Genomic DNA, 18,099 nt, shown 5'->3' with positions numbered 1-18,099 from the left:
TGAAAATCACTTGGGGCTAAGTCCGGAGAATATGGTGGGTGGTCAAGGAGATTGATGCCAGCACAGCGGATTGCGTTGAGCGCAACTTCCGATCGATGAGCAGGAGCGTTATCTTGAAGGAACAACACGCCCAACGACAGTTTTCCACGACGTTTTTCTTTAATCGCTTCACGCACTTTCGGAATTAAATTCGCATAATAGGGTCCAGTAATCGTCTGGCCTTTTGGCATGTAATCAATAAAAAGGATTCCTTCACTATCCCAGAACACAGAGGCCATAACTTTGCCAGCGGTAAGAGCAACTCGAAATTTCTTAATGGATGGAGAGGATGGTCGTTTCCAAGACATGCTTTATCTTTTAGTTTCAGGATCAAAATAGTGGACCCACGTTTCATCCATGGTGACAAGACGACGGCAAAAATTATCTGAATCACGCTGGAACATTTCGAGATTACGCTTGGAAATTTCCAAACGTCGCTTTTTGTTTTCGTCGGTTAACATTCATGGCACCCATCTTACAGACACTTTTTTGAACCCCAGTGAATCAATTAAAATGGATTGAACGCTACCAAAAGATATCTTTAGGATCTCAGCTATGTGTTTTATAGTCATTCTTCTGTCTTCCAAAACCAGATTCTCAATCTTTTTGACATTTTCTTCTGTAACGGAGGTTGAAGGCCGCCCAGAACGCGGGTCATCTTTACAGCTTGATCTACCTCTTTTAAATTCAGCCACCCAGTACGCAACCGTAGAATAGGGTACAGCATCACCCCCTAATGTCTGCTGAATGTCCAAAAAAATTTCCTTCGTAGACATTTTTTTCAAACTGAGATATTTTATCACCGCACGTAACTCACTTTTATCCATAATTTTGACTTTTTAGCAACTCGTTGCACAAAAAAATTTATTACATGCGAACGAACTGACAAAAACAAGTGACAGTCTGCATAAATATAGTGTGATAGACACTCTTTAATTTGAATATCGAACTTGATCCAAAAAGGTTTCATATATATGCACTTCTAAGAACTTTTTGATTCACCCTCATATAAACCTATTTACAATTTGTATCTTTTATTTGATAATCAACACAGATGTCGCTGTCCGGGTATGACTAACAAAGAATGATAATAAAATATGTCTTGTCTGGGTTGTAACAAATAATTTAATTAAAAAATAAGATGGATCAAAAAATAATGTAGAAATGTAAAAAACCCAATCATTTAAAAAATTAATGCAAAATTTATTAATTATGCAGAATACACAAAATTCACATTTGCCATGACAATTTATATACCTTTTGCGCATAGTCCATAGTATTCTATGAATTAATTGCCAAATTTACTGTCTTTTAAATATAGCTTCGTTACGTAGATGCCAGAGCTTAATGACGCGAGCTGGATTATCTCCAACACGTGGCCGAGAACGCTGTTTCTTCGACATTGCTACGATAGTCAACGAATCACGTGTACCGACGATTTGCAGGCGAATGCAAAACGTGAGATTTGTTTACAACTTAAATATAGTTTCCAAACGGCTGTAAACCCTTCAAAAATCAATTAGCGAAAACTAGTTTGACTATTGATGAAAATTACCAACACAGTCTTCTTATATTTAAGCATAAATAAAGAGTTTCTTCTTTTTGTCTTATTAAAAATCTACGATAAATTCCAGGTACCGCTCTCTTAAAAAAACTGATTCCTCATTTACTTATATTTTTTCGTTTTTGAAATACAAGTCACCTCCCCAGGGTTGCAATATACAAATAGGGTTTTTTTTACAAGAACTTTGTGTTCCGACACGTACAGATAAAATTGACACATGGTATTAATAGGAAGGTGCCACAAGTCACACACATAAATCTAAATACTGAATTTACAGCAAAAGCAATTTCTCCCCGATCGCTTAATTGGAACTGAACACAAACTTTTCTATTTGGTCGCCTAAATTATGAGATTTAACACCTGTACAAAGCTAATAAAACACCCTTTTAACATGGAATCCATGACGTTATAGCTGCCGCACCATGTACTACATACATATATGTTTTGCACAAATATTAAGCCGCAGATTAAAAGCTAAGGTCGACTCCCTTTGAATAACTGTCTTGTTTGTCAAGCGGCACGCCTTGAAGATCATCGACGCAACAGGCAACACACCTTGAAGAACACCGTCGTAACATGACACTGTGTTGACAAACGTCGCCACGACCAACGGTGTACCATTCGATACGCCGTGCGACTGACGGAACCCTTAATAATTATTCTCGCTGTTATAAATAACCATATAATTTTGTCAATCAAAGCATTCTGTATGGAACAGCCATCCGGTTTTCTTCATCACATAACTGTTTTATTTTAGTAAGGATAGCTAACCTTTCTACTCTTAAAACGTGATAAAAAAAATGTAATAAATTAATCATTTTGCCAAAATATAATATAATGAAAAATATAATGAATATTTTAATAAGAGAATCAATCTGCAATAATGGTCATGATGGTTTCTATATTATTATTTTTAAATTTTTCATTATTGCCTAACCTGTTTCAAACACAATAAACGTTTAATAATAATATTTAAAACAACGTTGTTATTGGAAAAACCCATTGGAATACTAAAATGTAACAACTTAAAAAAAGATGATCATTTCAAAAACATTAGCTATCTAAGAGCAAAAAGAGATTACGCGTTAAATTTCGATTGATTATTTTTAAAGTCATATATTATTATTTTAAAAATTGTTTAGTGCAAAAAGTCATAAATCAGAAAAATACAAAGAAAATGATGATATAAAATAAAGAGTATTAAAATATTGTAGAAATATAAGATATACCTTTTTGAATAACGTATATTACTGGGTATTAGATATTTCTAAAACATGCGAGGCATGGACGTAGGCTTTCCCCATATATTTTCAAAAGTCGGAAAAGTCCACCTGATGGACGTTTTACACTATGTGGTCTGTAGTCTCCACCCCAGTAACTTGGGGTCCGAGCAGCCACCTATTGTATGTGACCTATTCACTACGATTTCAACTTGCCAATCTGCTTATCTATATCGATTACTTTCCTTCTACTGCTGATCTCCTCGTTCCTAATTCGATCTCATTGGTACAAGTTGCAATATAAACAGAAAGAATTTATGACAAGAGCAAATATACAAATATACTTGTACATACGGAGGTTTATGTTTAACATATATGCTTGGGAAGTTTTAACTAATTACTACACCTATAATAAACAGTTCCCCCACATTAACATCATGGTGTTAAAATTAATTGCTAATTCAATTTAATGTTCCTTATTAAACATTTTAAACCTTAGAAATGACACTACTATTTAGTTAGACGTCTTTGTGTTTAGACCTCCATGTTCATTTGATAATAATGCCTTCCGGAGTAGTTTTCGTTGTTTGTATCCCTTCAAGTAAATATGAACATGTCCTAAAATTCGGAAAACCAAAAGAAATAATTTCAATCGAAAATCCTTCGCCCAACAAACACTATAGATTACAATTTGATCTGAGGAATAAAAAATGTAAAAGTATACCAATACATTTAACTCAAAATTATTATAATGACGGATTTAACTCCTCCCTAGAGGATATTAACGAAGATTATGAATTTATAACAATGGAAAGTGTAAGTAACCTTTAAATATTTTTCACAACAAATTCTACTCCAAAGTAGTCGAATCTTTATATTTCTGTATAAAAAATTAACTATAGTACAATGAATTAGTATCATAAGTTTTTTTTGCAGCATTACTGTTACTTATTTACGTTTCAAAGCATTTCATAGAAGTTGTCAGTAAATAAGATATAAAGACTTAAAGCAAACTTTTGACTATAGTGCAACTATGTGTATATCTCGATTAATCTTTATGTTTGATAAAAATAATTGCGAGAAATTTCATTCTTGGGTGACACGGATATAGTTAATTATTTCAATATCAACCTGTAACTTGTAGTTAATCATTAGAAAAAGATGAAATAGAAAGTCTTTTTGTATAAAAAAATTCCCGGTACGCTAATGAACAAGTGAAACTGGATTTAGCAATATAGTGACAATAATTCCTATTGTTATTATTACATCATCAAAGCCGACTCCTTAATTATTTATCTGATGGAAGAGAACCGAAGTTAAATTACATAAAATAAGTCAGGGCTCGCATAACAAATTTATTCCTTAACCTTAAATTACTACTTAAGAACTTCCTCCTGGGCCTCCTGGTGTCGGAGTCGGTTGCGTCGGTGTGCTGCGTTATCCTCGGTGCGTTGCCGTTACTTGTCCCGGTGTTTTTCTACGTCTTGGTGGTTTCTTCTCGGTGGGCCCTCTTGCTTGGACGTGCCGAGTCACTTTGTAGATGACTTGTTTAGGTGCCGTCCCTGGTTTTTTTGAGGCCTCTTTTGATCCCTTTCGCGATCGGTACATCGTGGTTTGTAGGCCTCCACTAGTAAGTGGACCGAAGACATAAATATACCTTGAAGAGATCATCTATCGGCTGATATGATAATGATGATGATGAAAAAAAAATATTTACACGAATTTCTTTAAAAAACCTATAATTACGTCATTATTTAATGCAACAAAATTTGTCAACGTCTAGATCTTACATGAACTGCTCAGGAAACTTCGTGTCAATCAAGTTGTATGGACGAGTGACAAGCTGGGCAACTACTTCCAAGTAACCTTTCCATTGGCTACAGGGGACTCTTGTGAAACGATGCTTCACTGTCTTACTCAATTGGGCATTGGCGTGCGGCTTAAATCCATTGTAAAGTAAGTTATTTTTTTACATATGAGTCATTAATTTTAGGTTAAGGTAATACAAAATATTATGAGTACTTCACTACTATAATGTGATTGTAAACGTAAAATATTCAAATTATAAACTAATTAATTTGATTATGGCTTTGAGATTGAATTCAGTATTCGAACAAACCTGGACTAGGTTTTTGGGATATCGTAGAGTCAAAATTATGAATACTTGTAATGTTGAAATAAATAATAAGCATTGTTTACGGAAGTTATTGTAATTAATTAATTTTTAGAACTGGTTTACTCTGCCGGCCACATGCCGTAAGTCCGCAAGTTCAAAGGGACAAAGCGCAATGCGCATTTAACCTAAACCTTTTGGTAGCGAAGTTTCGGGCTCCTTGGGAAAGCAACAGGACGCTATAGTTATTATACTATAGCACACAAATATAAAAAAAATTATAATCAAAACCCATTTTAAAGTGATCACTTAATTAATTTATTATAAATATAACATAAAAATCTATTCAAGTGTGCCGAGCGAAATTGTAAGGCAAAGGAATCCCTCAAAGATCGCCGCGATTATTGATCTTGCGCTGCCCGCATCCAACAACATCCTGTGATCTAGACTATGTCGTTGTTAAGACAATTTATAACAATTTATAACTAAATGCTACATTTATATATAGTATATAAATGTGGCATTTAGTAACAGCTAAGTATAGTTTTTTTTTTCTCAAGCATTAGCCCATTATAAGTATACGTACGTTCGTAAAATACCGCCTAAGTGATAAAATGATTAAATCATCGATAATTTATCACTGGAACAATTCTGATTAATACTTTATTGTATCTATATCAAGATTTACCAAGTTGAATATTTGTATCTTTCAGCGTTCTTCCTTGTAGCGTTGTACACTCTGCAATTACCGACGACGAATCGGATGGTGAAGCATTAATGTATGTATTTTAAAATAACATCTACCTTAAATAAGAAAGTAACTACCGCCTGCTATGGTTCATGCAGACGGGAGAATAATCGTTATCTTTATTCCAACTGAAAAAAATAAAAAGGTTTATATAGTGAATACACCAGTAAGCATTTAATTGTAACAATCAATTTCAAGACGAGCTAGACGACGATAGTAAAAGACTCAACATTGTGATTTTTTGGCTTATGATATTATACAAAATCAAACGTAGCACTAGATATGTGTTTGTTATTTTCGTCAAAGAAATGGTACAGCGCTCTCAAACAAAGACGAATGATTTCACTAAGAAGTCATTACAAAGTAATAATACTCTAAAAATATATCATTCCTACAATATAAGTCTCTATGCGTTATGGTTATAGATATATCGTAATGAATCAATATATACGTAGAAGCAAACCTATGCGTTATTCAATTGTCATCAGCATTATTCCTTATGCACGCGGTAGTACTATATTTTTTCATTACCTTTCGTCTCATGTATCTGAATAAACAGATCTATTAATTCGTCATTTAACCACGTTGGTCGTAATTTTGTGATCATATTGACCAGTTAAATTACTGCCTCTCTAGTTTACAATGATCAGTTTTATTAAGAAGCATTGCTAAATGTCACGATGAGTTACATCTCTTGTTGACGTCAAGTTGAGTCTACGGACTGTTCGAAAAATAAATTCAATATATGTGGGAACAGATGAAAGAAACTCGCCGGTACTGCATAAATATAATTTTTAAAAATATAAAATTACAAACTTAATCAACATTAAAATAGCGACAGGTGAACACATCTTTACTACGGTATGGTATTTTCTCTGATCATATATAGTTTTGTAACCCTTTCAATCGTTCTTCTACATTTTTTTATTCTAATCTGAGATCCTAGTATTAAAGCATATATATTTAATTACTTAATGAAGTCAAGTTTAAGGTACACAATAAAAAGCATAGTTCTGGTATTTTTGAGTTCGGTTAACCGAAGGAAAACTAAATATTTGAAATCAACAGGCGTAAAAGTGAGGAAGCAAAGCGCTGGCACAGCTTCGTAGAATCCATCCGTTCAAAGCTTACTGTAAAACAAGTGGTTGATGGCGTACGCGGCGGCGGCGAACTTTCCTTTGATTATCTGACTTTAATCATTACGGCTGAGTAAGAATTTTAAACTTTATAGAACTACTAATTTTATAATGTTGTAGATCAAAAATATTTAGAAATTCGTTACTAGCGTTGACATCAATACTCCCTGCATCGTATCACTCACTATTGATGACCATTTTGTAGCGCACTTAGTTACGCCATCTATGCTTTTATTCGTCGGTAAACATTGCTTTGCGTTATTACATAGCATGATTTAGACCTGATCAGACTAGCATACCTTACAAACAGACCTTTCCAACGAGTTTATGCAAATAGAAGAAAGATTTACAACCTTCTTTGTGGTTTCCACATTTGCAAATGAATGACTTCGAGTTTGTAATCCGAGTACGTGCCACTAGATTAGATGCAGTATGATGATCATATATTTTGAATGTCTCAACGCCGTACGATAATATAAAACTGATGGTCAACAAAATTATAAATAGCAAATTCTGTCAATTTTTCTTTATTGTTCATTCTTTTGGCTCTACACAAGACCTTTCTACACAAGACAAGACTGACTTCATGTAATATTTAAATAGTATGGAAAATTCTTTTATTAGTTTTATGCATAAACATTATCATAATTTTAGCCGTAACACGTCCACAGCTGGACATTATCCTGACAGTAAGATTTCCTATAAGACCGATAGAAAGCGGCCTACATTAAGCATCTTCTGACCTTAACGAGGTCGTCCAACTAGTGGGTAGACATCCCACGCTGCGCTTGTCAGTCCGTGGTCGGACCTCAAAGCCATCTGTTCTGTGAGCTATGTGGTCTGCTCGCAGCTACGGAACTTCTCATTCTCTATTCGATCTCATGGTGAAATCCCTTCATCTGATGATGAACTTAACAAGGTAGTAAGGCGACCTGGTTTACAAATAGCAGATAATATCAGTTTTATTAAGTTCTCAAAAAAAAATTTTAAATTAAAATATCTAAAACAATTATCCTAATAAAACAAAAAATTCTGGATCCACAACATAATTAAGATGTCTGGAAGTCGCTCGATGCGGGCAGCACAAGACTGGTCATCGTAGTGTTCTATCCGCAGAAAAGAAGATGATATCATAAAATTAGAGGCTGTGATCTCACAGGTACAAGCCCAGTATTTATGTGACTTTTTAGGATGCCAGTCTGATGTCTGCTCAGTTCTGATGCATTGGTTAAATTACAATTTTAAAAATTTGACCGATGCTCTGAATAAATGAAGCCCCATTAGAAATTACAACTGAACTGTGTTGTTTCTTATCTATAAAATATTATATTATTGAAACAATGTATTTCGTTTCATTTTACTAAGCGTTGTTCATTTTTAGCTATTCAAATATAGGTTTATAATTAATTAATCTCTCTCTCCTACTACGTTTGAATTTGTTAATCCTATAATTTCATTTGAAGGTACTAAAAACTTAACAAACACATACATTTTAATATACTTATCCTCTGTGATAGTAAATAATCTTCTCATTTACGCATAAATAACCAAGTAACGAAATGGAATTGTGTTGGAGGAAAAATAATTTTTTTTCGATTTTAAAACCTCTATGAAAAAATATTTTATGTGCGTGACAGTTCTCTCGCCGCTCTTGGATTGGTTGAAAACAACGCATCAAATATAGTAGCCGCAATGTTGGTTTCACCGCTCATGGGCCCCGTCATGTCCATCACATTTGGAACTATCATAGCTGATAGAGGTCTTGTGCGGAGCGGATTTGAAAGCTTGATATTGGGAATGTTTGCTTCTTTACTATTTGGTTTCATATTTGGACTTATCCTTGGGACTACTGAAATGCCTTGGGGCTTTGGAGACTGGCCAACTGAAGAAATGAAATCACGGTAAGTACTAAATTTCAACATGTGTAATGTATACATTAACGTGAACTTTTTATATTTTTTTTTCATCAAAACTTGCGAGTAGCAAACGTAATTGTCGTAAATTTTAAAGCTGTATTATTTTTTAATTATAAATATTGCATTTAAATCTAATTAGACTTGCAAGTGGGTTCTTGAAAAACATGCAATAAAAAAGCGCAAACTATGAGAGTCCAGCACCAATTGGAATACTTGAGGAATTTTTAGTATCCGGAATCACCAAATCAAGTTTATAAATAAATAATACTACTAGTACTAGTATAGCAGACATGATGTCATATTTAATACAAATTATACGTTTCCCTATCCTCGAGAATCGAACCTGAAACTTTGTAAACAATCGATAGTCTTTATATCCTGATGTTTTTGTTCGTTCACCTTTAAGAAACTAATCCGTATGCTATATTTTGATGACACAATTACGGGTGTAATAAAGTAAATAACTTAATTTTCAGTGGAAACGTTAGGTCTTTATGGATGGGTGTTTTATGGGCTCTGACATCAGGCACAGGAGTAGCTTTGGCTTTACTTCAAGGCAGCGCGGGACCTCTCATTGGCATCGCTATTTCGGCTTCATTGTTACCACCTGTCGTCAATTGCGTGAGTCAATTATCATGTCATAACCCAATTACTTACATAAATATAGAGCATAGGTATAACAAGACACATATCCCTTACCAGCGAAAACTCTGTATTTATTTGTATTATACCATCGTCATCATGTCAGCCATAGGACGTACGCAGCCACTGTTGTACATAGGCCACCTGTCTAGATTTCCAATAGGACTGATTGGAAGAGGCCTGCATACAGCGTCTTCCAATTGCCTTAACAAGGTTGTTTGCTAGTCCGTGGTCTCCACTCCAGAACCTTAAAGCCTCAAGGCTATTTTATACGGGCTGACTAGTAAAGAAATCTTTAAGACATTAAATATGCAATAAACAACATAAAATAAATAAATATAATGTATTCAAAGTAAATATAGAATTTACTTCATAAGTCCATAAATATTTTAAAATGTGCTAAACATAACGCAGACAGAGCTTTTTAAGGTATTTTAATTAATATATTTTAAAATTTTATATTATTAATAAAATTAACGTTTAAAAATCATTATTATCCTATTAATACAAGAACCACTTTAAAATCATACTTAAACCCCTATTATATAGGAATAATTTGGCCATTGAATACTTTTGGGGTAACTTGAGGTTAAATACTAAAAAGCGCACACGAAGACCTACTAACACTTTTTATTCTTCACTTGATTCACAGTGATTATTTACTTACATCTATGAAAATTAAACTAAAACTCCTTTATAAACTTCTGAACAGACATATATTTATCATACTAGATAAAAGCGTTGTTGAAGTTTCTTCCACTTCTCTCAGCGCGGACGCTTTCCGAAGTGATAGTAATGATATAGGCCAGGCAATAGAAGCCTACCAAGTTCAGTTGTTGCCCTCTCACGGAGGCCCTGGAGCCTCATCATCACATGGAACGTTCGTAGAAGCAATCTAAGAGCTTGGCTGATTCCCAATCGGGTGTAATAATGAAGCGGCACGAGCCAAGGCTCCCCTGGGAGCCCACAACCTTTAAAAAAACTTTTAAAGAGGCTGAACCCGGCAACCGAGGAATCATAAGCACCTTGGGCAGGAAATAAAGTCCGGTCTCAAAAAAAAAACATTTGTATAAAATGGTGTAACAAAAGTAACTACATATTTACATATACATATTTTAGTCTAGGAAAAAATATTATAAATATGAACCTCTCTCACATTAGAAAATAATAAAGAATGCCAAACATTTTTCATTATGTTCAGGGCTTGTTTTGGGCGCTGGCATGTATATGGTTATTATACCCGGGTACGAAAATACCTCATATAAAGGGTGAACCATATTCCGGCAATTCGTCATACGTGCCCTTGTATCACACTTATATTCCCATCGAATTTGCTATTAATGGTAAGTAACATTTCTTTTTTTTTCTTCACGCCTCACATCCTATAACACTAACACTCCGATGGTGGTACTTATAAGCCACATGAATGCTGTTGTTAGATCTGTGTGATCCACATCTATAATTTTTATTCCTAAAAATGATTATCTCATGAAGAAATTCAATATATATACCCATATATTCGATTTTGAGTCATTGTATTATAATTATATTATACGAAATTCAAACAATTACTTATTCCTAATAGATTAGAATAATCATTTCTCCAAATCCTTCAACAAATTTAAAAAAATTATTAACAAAATAAATGCTTTTAATGAAAAAGAAACCAGACATCAGCCTAAAAAATAAATAATTAATTACCATACGGTTTATCTGTGACCCACAAACAATTAAATTTCAAGATTATTTAAATTAATTATTGTCTGTTGTAATTTACTTGTTTAAATAAGTATGAGCCTATTTAAGGTAAAAATAATAGTAACCTTGATGCGTATAGTACAATTTATTACTCCCATTACCTTGTAAAAAATAAGACCGAATATTCTATCAATATTAAAATCTTATATATTTTTGCTATCGCTGGTCATGAATTACAGTAATGACAAAGAGTACTTAGTAATAATAAAATAACTTGAATACATTGCTTACTTCTCTGCTTTCCTTAACTAGTACAATAAAGCATTTTTATTGAAGATTATATAGAGTAACATCATCACCGTGCTCATTTTTACCTGTCAAATAGGCGATCAATAACAGGCAAAATTGTAAAAGTGGCATTATACGAGGGTCAAACTGAAAGTTCTTAGAAAATCAAAAACTAAGCATTCTAGCAAGTTATTAGTTTTATTATAACTTTTCAAAATAGCATCCATTTACATCAATACATCGCTGCATTCGATGGAACCATTGAGAAAAGCACCTTGCCCACTCGGCCTTAGGGGTCTCTTCGACGGCGTTTTGAAACGCAGCCACTGCTTCTTCGGCGTCCATAAAATGTTTTCCTCGAAGTTTTTCTTTTATTTTCGGGAATAAATAAAAATCGCAGGGTGCGAGGTCGGGGCTATACGGCGGGTGACCCAGTAATTCCACGTCTGAGGTCGCCAAATAGTCGATCGTTTGCCTGGCGGTGTGCGACGAGGCATTGTCGTGATGAAGGAGGATCCTGCTGCGAGGTCGTTTCTCTCGAACTTTTTCCAAGACAAGTGGCAAACAGTTGTTAGTGTACCACTCTGCATTAACCGTTTTCTGATCCTCTAAGACAACTGTCGCGTAATGACCTGTCTTTCCGAAGAACGAGGCCACCATCTTTTTTCCAACACTTCGACCTCTCTTCACTTTAGTTGGCAACTCTTCGGAAGGAAACACCCACTGAGCAGACTGTCTTTTGGTTTCCGGATCATAACAGTAAATCCAGCTTTCGTCACCCGTTAGTATGTCGAACACAGCATTTGAGTCACCTCCGTTAAATTTTTGGATCATTTCTCGGCACCAATCAACACGGCGGAGTTTTTGAGCCTCGGTCAAATTATGCGGTATCCAGCGGGCACAAAGCTTCCTGACCGCTAAATGTTCATGGAGGATTTTGTGCACTTGACTCATACCTATGCCTAGACTTGTCCGAATTTGCTGATAGGTCACTCTTTTGTCAGTCTCTATCATACGCCGCACAACACTGATATTGTCTTCAGTCGTCGCTGTAGAAGGCCGTCCCTCACGCAAATCATCGGTGAGATTAGTTCGACCACGTTTGAATTCATTAAACCAGTTGTAAACTGTGGCACGAAATGGGGCTTCATCGTGAAAAGCCAATCGAAGTCTATCATAACTTTCTTGTTGACTTATATGACATCGAAAGTCATAAAAAATCATTGCACGAAAATTTTCTCGGCTTAAATTCATTCTGACGTGCACAGACAATTTTCAATTTGCCGCCAAATCGTAAAACAAATGACAAATGAATGAAATGTATACTCAATATTATTGGTAAAGAGTTCTATTTTCAAAATTTAAACTTATTTTTTTAATATAATGCTTTTAAGTTGCCAGTTCTAAAAACTTTCAGTTTGGCCCTCGTAAGAGTAATTCTCGATGGAACCACCATTCCGAACCTGGCGATACCTGTAGGTAGGTTTAAGGGAGTCCCTCGTGCATCTGGGATCCAACGGTAAACCAGAACGTAGTGCACGCAATTACATGCTGTTGCGTATATGAAGGATTTAAATTGGCTTGTGGAATGGAAATGGGAATTGCTTTCGGCAGGGATGGGAGGCAATGCATGAATGTAATGTAAATGAGTGCTGTGATGGTGATAGAAAATATGAAGGATGAAAGAGGAAAGAAAGAGAGAAATTGTGCAGGACGAGAGAGACAAAGGGGGTGAAAATAGGAAGGTTTATGTCCCTGTTCCAAAAATTTTATGGGGAAAGAGTATTAAATGAATAAAACCTGGTGGTAGTTTATGTATAAATACTTTGTAATAATATGTACGTTGTATCAATGTCTTGATACTTTCTTGTCTTTACAGGAATTGTGAGCTGTTGTCTTACAATCGTGAACGTCATATGTATATTCATAACTGCAATTATGTTCCTGAAAATCAAAGAGGTGGCCGCCCCATACACGTCAACTCCAGATTTGAGACGCTTCTGGGCACAAGACATAAAAATAACACGCGACATGAATAAAGCCAACTTACAACAAGCCGAAGACGACGAACGTGTCGAGTTAATTAGCACATTATACTTTCAAGTTACATTTTATCATATAACGTCACTAAGCAAGATATTTATTTCGTATTCTACTGAAAACAAATAACATTAACATTGAACATTTCACATCTTCGTTTACATATATAGAAATACTAAATACTAACGGATCAAACTGAAGTCTTTATTGTGCACCCTCGAATGAGAATGGTAAAAGCTTATTAAGTAAAATACACGTAATTATTTCAGTGGTGTGACATATACCGCTGAGACTGTCTTAGCAAGGTCTTCAGACTACCTTGCGAGTGAACGTTCTTCGCTGCGGTTGCCGATCCGTCCACCACGGAATCTGTTGTGCACGCTAATTGGCTTGCTAACTGCAACTTACCGATCCATTAGTCTAAGTCGGTTACTTTCGTTCATCTACTGATCTCCTCATTCATTATTCGGTGTCGTAGATAAATCCCGATATTACTATATAGTTTAGCGCTTGCCAATGAGGCTCAAAGTGAGAAACCACTAACTTAATTAACAGCTAACCTGAAATTTCATCTAGGAGCTTTCCCAGTCACTCCAAGGAGAAATCGCGTAGGCTGGTCAAGAATTAGGGGACATCCCCTCTCTTGTGAATTATCTAATGCAGAGATGAGCAATACACGACTAGCTTGCGTTTTCATTTATCGACTTTCTCTCATCAATATATTATTCTAAAAATAATAACAAGATGGTAGTATATACTAAACCGAAGTAATAAAATAATAAATATAACAAGATGGTAGTATATACTAAACCGAAGCAATTAGTTTGTGATGAATTACACACACAGGGACTTATTCAAACATGCAATACGAACGCGATTTTTTTGTATTGAATTTTATAAGAAAATTACTTTTTTAGTTTACATTATTACATAAATTTAGTTTTGTAGATTATTAATAAGTTTCTCTATGTGCGGCCCGCCAAACAATTTTAATCGACCATTTGATTAAAAACGTTGCTCACCCCTGAAATAAAGTTAACGACCCGAAACAAAGTTCCTTAAAGAGCCTCCGAATATAATGACTGATCTTAATCATTAATAGACCTTTTCGGTATTAAACATACGTTTTTGCACCAAACAGTTATATAAATCACGTTATATAAATATACGTTTTACATATAAATATACGTTAGTTATATAAATTTACGTTTTTATATTCCTTTTGAGGCAAAGGATATGTTATTATTTAAGTTGCAAACTAACAAATTTGGTTGACTTTGTAAAGAAATAGCTGTAAGAGTTTGACAATTGACAAACATTTTAGATTGGATAATAAACGAACGTTTTATACAGGAAACAAAAAGTAACATAACAAGTTTGTTTTTCAGATTGGTCCTTGAAGATCTTAATGAAAATACGGACTTTGATATGAAAGAAAAACTTGAGTCAGCCGTTAAAGAAGCTTTAGATGACGACACTTACAGAAAAGTCAAACGGCTCAGTTATCAAAGCCACAATGCGGATGAGGTACAAGCATACATGATTATTGTTGAAATACGCAAAAGTAAAATAATTGATATTTAATGGAATTAAAATTATCAAAAAAATATTGAAAACGTAAATCATGATTTTTGTTAATCATACTAAAAATAATTGTCACTAATCAAGTTGCCTATTTTTTATGGTTTTCCTCTACATCTGATTTGTGGATAAATTAATCAATATTTTTTATTCTATTATAGTATATATAATACTAAAAAAAATATATCCGAAATCAGTTGAAAGGCATTTAAAATACATTGAATTTAAACATTGCAATCCCAAAAAGGTTCTCTGGATCAACGTAAATATTTGCAAAATCAACAAAATATTTATTTCGAGACTCATTTAAATATTTACTTTTTCTTTTAAGGTCTTTCGCACTATACTACAGCCTCATTCTAGTTCTCTGTGTTCAAGCATAATAAACTCAGGCATGAACACACCACAGTATACAACAAAAATAGATGGTAATGTTAAGGATATAGAAACATTAGACAAACTTCTCACATCTTTGTTAAGTCTGAAAAGGAACCGAAGATCTTTTTTTTCTCACCAAAATTCACCAACAGTCAGCAGAGTAAGTTCGTTTCTACACAACAAGAAAGGCGGATATCCAGAATCTTTGCCTGAACGAATATTTGAAGAAAACATTGTTTGCAATGTAATTAACAATTTAAAATCTAAAAGAAATTCCACAGCAGATGAACCATTTTTAACACCCAACTAAAGATGGTTTTCATAAAATAAAAAATGTTTAGTTTTCAAAATAAAATTATTTTAACAATTGTAGCACCATAATTACTAATAACAATATATACAAAACAAAACAGGTTACATTTCATGTATTTTATCACAGCATAGCTATATTACCATTGAATAATTTTTAACTATTCTGTTATTTTTCACTAGTATTAAGTTCACATAAACTGAAGCAGCAGTGAATAATAATGTACACTATGTAATTATCATCACATACAATATTAAATGACTATGTTCAAGATGCTTCCTTTTGTTTCAATTCAATTGGTACAGATTTTAATTGTTTACTATGTTTAACTTGTGAAGTATATACATCATAACCTAATGATATAGTATTATCATATAGAACTCTAAACCGAGTAGGTAAAAAGTAAAAGTTTATAATTTGTGCAGGAGGCCACACCATCCATTCAGCCCTATACAATGTAATAAACTTGTCCCTTAATTCTTCTTTAAAATTCTCTAATGGATTATCTTCAAACAATGCTACACTTCCAAAAAATGTTGTTATCATGATAGGTGAAAATATCAATTGGTCAAGTAACAACTTCTTTATCACCATATCAGTGGTTTTTCCTATTATTATCTTGTCTAATATTTTGTACCAATGATGACAAAGTACACCGACGGCAGCACCAGAGAATGCCATGTGCATAGTCCTTTTTAACTCATATCCATTTTGTTCATTTGTATAAATTTCATATGTTTGTTGTAATATATCACCAACTGATGATAAACTTACAGATATAGTGACATTAGTATAAAATAAATATTTGTCACTAAATGCAACTTTCACTGCATTTTTAAAACGTGACACGGGAATAGATCCTCTTAGATTTGACACAAGCTTTCTCCATGTAACACCCAAAGGTTGCATATTATTCTATCTGAAAAAAAAAAGGTTCCTGTTATTAGAATCACATTAAAACAATGAAGATAATAAAAATGTTTATTGCTTCATATTGGCTAAAAAATATTATTTAACAATTTCTGTTTAAAAAAATTAATCCTAAAGCCCGTAAACACTTGTAGAATTATTTCTGCTCGTTCACATTAGATTTTTTATGTTTTACATGAGATGTGTACACATCATATCCAAGAGATATTGTACTGTCATATAAGACCCTGTATTTAGTCGGTAGAAAATAAAAATTAAAAATCTGGGCCGGTGGCCACACAAACCACTCTGCTTTATATAATGTCCAAAATTTACTTTGCACTTCATCAGTAAAATTTTGTAAAGGGTTCTCTTCAAATATGGCGACAGTTGCAAAAAAAGATAAAATGATTATTGGTGAACATATGAACTGGTCAAGCATTAGTTTCTTTATAACCATTTTTAAAGATCTACCAATTATTACTTTATCGAGAAATATATACCAATGATGGCAAATTATGCCAGCCGTAGATCCAGAAAATGCCATTTGAGCAGTCCTCTCAAAATCATAATTTTTAGCATCTTTGTTATAAATTTCGTACGATTGTTCTAATATATCACCTACAGTGGATATACTCATAGATAATAGTACGTTAGTATAAAATAAATTTTTCCCGCCAAAAGCAATTTGTATATTATAGTAAACTTTAGTAAATAACTTTCTAAAAACCATGAGGTTCATATAAATCTAAAACAAAAAGGTTAGAATTAAAAAAAAATTAGTACTAAGTGATCGAAACTAATGTATCTATTAATATATAAATCATTCTGCTAAAGTTATAGTTAAAATTTTAATTTTAATAGAAGTATTTGCAAAAATCGGTTATTTAATATGACAATCATGCGACGTATAATATTAGGTAATACGTACAAAACTTAATCCAGATCAAAAATGATATATATGATTATTTATCAGATGAAACAGGAAAAATATTTAGAGTTTTTATAATATTACGTTGATGTAATGAAATAAAATTTAATGTTAAAGTTTACTTACAATAGACAGCGACTAAAATGAGGTAAATTCGGCAGGAAAATTAATAATGAAAATACTCTATAAAATATTTTTTAAAATAAATCAATTACTTAATTAAAAAATAGTACGTCTTCTACAAATAATCATAATTTCTAATCGTAATTTCTATAACAACTAATCCATAACCTCTACCGAATATAATTGAACAGTTGTTCAACTTACACTCATAGCTTAAATTAAATTTCCGAATACTCGGTTGATTTGCCATGACACTGACAGGTGTTTATAAACTATGGTAAACATGAGCTATTAAGTCTTATCAATGAATATCTTTTTTTTTCTTTAGTGAGAAGTCTTTTTAAAAATTTGGCTGATTTTTTTCTTTTTCAATTTAATTTGTCCAGATTAATGTTATTTTTTAAAATTACAGATTGTAAGAACGAATTGTTTGAAATTTTTTGATAACAATTGATTCAATTAG

At 33.3% G+C, this 18,099-nt stretch overlaps 1 protein-coding gene and 1 pseudogene across 1 annotated transcript; one reads left to right on the top strand and one right to left on the bottom strand.

Annotated features, from left to right (window-relative positions):
- Positions 1–3,352: 3,352 nt before the first annotated feature.
- Positions 3,353–15,901, top strand: LOC137919145 (uncharacterized). Its single transcript, XM_068762122.1, has 10 exons — positions 3,353–3,639; positions 4,607–4,779; positions 5,650–5,715; positions 6,753–6,893; positions 8,458–8,721; positions 9,213–9,357; positions 10,580–10,721; positions 13,244–13,442; positions 14,793–14,931; positions 15,317–15,901. Exons 1-10 carry the CDS (start codon positions 3,385–3,387, stop codon positions 15,671–15,673), a joined length of 1,881 nt encoding a protein of 626 aa, XP_068618223.1. The 5' UTR covers positions 3,353–3,384; the 3' UTR covers positions 15,674–15,901.
- LOC137919146 (mpv17-like protein 2 pseudogene) lies at positions 15,743–17,889 on the bottom strand (annotated as a pseudogene).
- Positions 17,890–18,099: the final 210 nt, after the last annotated feature.

This window comes from Battus philenor, unplaced genomic scaffold, assembly GCF_028537555.1.
Source record: "Battus philenor isolate CCGP_79_NKW_IND1 unplaced genomic scaffold, ilBatPhil1.0.hap1 SCAF_16, whole genome shotgun sequence".
Classification (NCBI taxonomy): domain Eukaryota; kingdom Metazoa; phylum Arthropoda; class Insecta; order Lepidoptera; family Papilionidae; genus Battus; species Battus philenor.
This window is presented reverse-complemented; position numbering and strand designations above follow the sequence as displayed.

Bases quoted from the DNA above. Each gene is read 5' to 3' on its own strand.
- LOC137919145 (XM_068762122.1), top strand. From the start codon at position 3,385: ATGCCTTCCGGAGTAGTTTTCGTTGTTTGTATCCCTTCAAGTAAATAT. The intron at 8,722-9,212 runs GTAAGTACTAAA...CTTAATTTTCAG, and splicing joins ACTGAAGAAATGAAATCACG to TGGAAACGTTAGGTCTTTAT. The intron at 13,443-14,792 runs GTTAATTAGCAC...TTTGTTTTTCAG, and splicing joins GAAGACGACGAACGTGTCGA to ATTGGTCCTTGAAGATCTTA.